The 2,456-nt window shown below is 36.3% G+C and overlaps 1 protein-coding gene across 1 annotated transcript; it reads right to left on the reverse strand.

Moving 5' to 3' along the window:
* Window positions 1-353: 353 nt before the first annotated feature.
* Window positions 354-2,013, reverse strand: LOC108377492 (uncharacterized). Its single transcript, XM_017633758.1, has 2 exons — window positions 1,313-2,013; window positions 354-1,256 (listed from the first exon to the last, which is right to left on the reverse strand). Exons 1-2 carry the CDS (start codon window positions 1,337-1,339, stop codon window positions 402-404), a joined length of 882 nt encoding a protein of 293 aa, XP_017489247.1. The 5' UTR covers window positions 1,340-2,013; the 3' UTR covers window positions 354-401.
* Between the last annotated feature and the right edge of the window lie 443 nt (window positions 2,014-2,456).

Genomic DNA, 2,456 nt, shown 5'->3' on the forward strand with positions numbered 1-2,456 from the left:
TTATTCACGGAAAAATTTTTAATAAATATAAACGAAAGATATTTTTCAAACGAAATGCACAGCCAGTGCTATTATTTTTACCGCGTCAAATCGAGTACCACGGAACAAATTACTTGAAGTTGAGAGAACCGTTATTATTTCAAGCAAAACGAAGCACTCTTGAAAAGAGAATTTTATTACCTAACTGTTAAAACAGAAGAAGCCTGAAAATTGTGATGCTCTCAGATTTTTCAAATAGGAATGGAAAGTTCATAGCGGTAGTGCTATTTTTTTTACCGGCACTGTACATACATACATCCATCCATACTGAAATGAAATCATTCAAGTTTTTTAAAATGAGCTGCACTTGTTAGTTTTTTTTTAATTTCTTAATAAAAAACATGCTTAGCTTGGTAGCGCTTTCAGACTCGTGCTGAGAGTATGACTGGTTCCGCTTCAATTTCTGCCACCTTCTCTTTAAGTTCTGCCTCAGTTTCTTTCAATTCCGACACTGATTTCTTGGTAGTTGTTGTTGTAATGAGTGTTTCTGGTTGTTCGGTGGTGGCAGGCTGGTTGGATTCGTCGCTATGCTCGGTGTGCTCGTTGACCTTATCTTCCGCTTCCTGGGCTTTGCTCTGCTCTTTGTGATCATCAATCTTCTCGGAATCTCCCTGTACGGGGGCAGCGTGTATATTTGTCTTTGTGATAGTTATTTGTGTTGGCTTGGAGTCCGTGTCCTTAAATGTAGCCGATATTAGCTTTGTGTGATGCACCTGAAAAGCTGGTACCACAGGCAGATCGCCAAAGTGTGGCTGCACCGAAATATGTTCAACTTGTATTCGGGTGTTTCCGGTTTCTTTAGTGGATATCTTCTCTGTCGTTGTTTCTACTAAATCGGCAATAGTCGTTTCCTCAGAGTTCTCGGAACTTTTCTGAGTTCCAATTTTGTCAACTTGCTTGGCATTTTCCGCTTTTCTTTTGTGCACTAAATGACTTTCGACTTGCGCTGAGGTGGCTTCAGGGACTCCCGGTGCTTGTTGTGAAAAACCACCAACACTAGATACTGATTGGAAAAAATTCGACTCCAAATCGCCAATGAGCGACTGCAGTGAAACTTTTTTTATCTCCGTATCTGGATTGTCTTCGTATATTCGACGCTTGACTATCTGCGATTGTTTGTCTGGATTATAGATGTTAACATTTTTTAAATACCCCGCGAAAATGTCTTCTAGTTCTGTTGGACGCGCTAACGCCAATCCGCAAAATGTGACAAGCAACTGAAAATCAAGTTCATCATTAATTTGCAAATTAAAATCCAGTGAAAATAACTCACGACAATACATGTTGCCTTCCACATCATATAGACTATTTATGTATGTATGTATGTATGTATGTATATTCGTTTAGACTAACTGTGGCTTCAAGATCTGATGCGACGCGACTGCTTTCCTTCAAGCACAATTCATCTTAGAAATAAACTTGCTTGGTGTAACGCTTTTTAAAGTTTTCGTCACACGCTAGCACAGCAGCGAAGCTTCTCCAATATGAATATTTGAAAGGTGTGAATTAATTCGTTGATGCGTTTCATATTTCATAGCTACCGACAGCAGATTCTACTTTTGGCTGCCAGCAGTGAATAATGGAACAGCCTCATTAGATGACTACTTCTACGCCACCTCCATACATTAGATTGAAATGTTTACATATGGACATTTCCTCCTTACGGATGTTGAATTCGGAGACATACTTGCACATACATACACATATATAAAAAAAAAATGCTTATTGCCATAAATAGGCATCATCTCCATACTTAGTTAAGAATGCATAAATAAACAAGATTAACCACGAGGCATTTTCAATTCACTGGAGATGGTGCGAAGCCTCAAAAAACGGTTTAAAGTTGTACCGACGTTTCTGTTTTTTCTTAAAGAGTTTGCAGTTCCTGTAAATATTTTTGGTTATATTTTTATAATCACCATATTCACACATAACTCCAAGTTTCGAAATATGTACGAAATTTAGGTTAGGAAAAACCTGCAATCTTCATGAAAGCAATGTGACTTTAATTCCATTGTAGATTAACATTTTAGNAAATTGACATCAAACCTACAAAAGTCAAAGTTTTCGGGAGAGTAAAAATAAAAATGAGCGTGTGTAAGGAAAAATAAAAAAATTACATTTCGCTGGTTGACGTTTTTAAGTAAATTTCAAGTTTTGTATTTATTTATTTATTTTATTTAGTTAAAATTTGTTAATTTGTATGTTCTTTTCTATTTTTTTATACATTGAAAGTTTATATTTATAGTACCTGTTTTAATTTTGTATAATATACAAATGTTTGTATAAAGCGATATATGTACTAGGCATAACGTTGGGCAATCAATACAACAACGGAACACAAATAATGATTGCGACATAAGGGTCATAGGCATGGTGGAATTATACAAGGTGTTGTACGTAGTGACAGCTCATGT

The sequence above is a fragment of the Rhagoletis zephyria genome, unplaced genomic scaffold (assembly GCF_001687245.7).
Source record: "Rhagoletis zephyria isolate East Lansing unplaced genomic scaffold, Rhagoletis_zephyria_1.1 Rzeph_scaffold_12191, whole genome shotgun sequence".
Lineage (NCBI taxonomy): Eukaryota > Metazoa > Arthropoda > Insecta > Diptera > Tephritidae > Rhagoletis > Rhagoletis zephyria.

Coding starts and splice junctions, on each gene's coding strand:
- LOC108377492 (XM_017633758.1), bottom strand. CDS start 1,339: ATGATGTGGAAGGCAACATGTATTGTC. Junction 1,257..1,312: donor GGAAGGCAACATGTATTGTC/GTGAGTTATTTT, acceptor CTTGATTTTCAG/TTGCTTGTCACATTTTGCGG.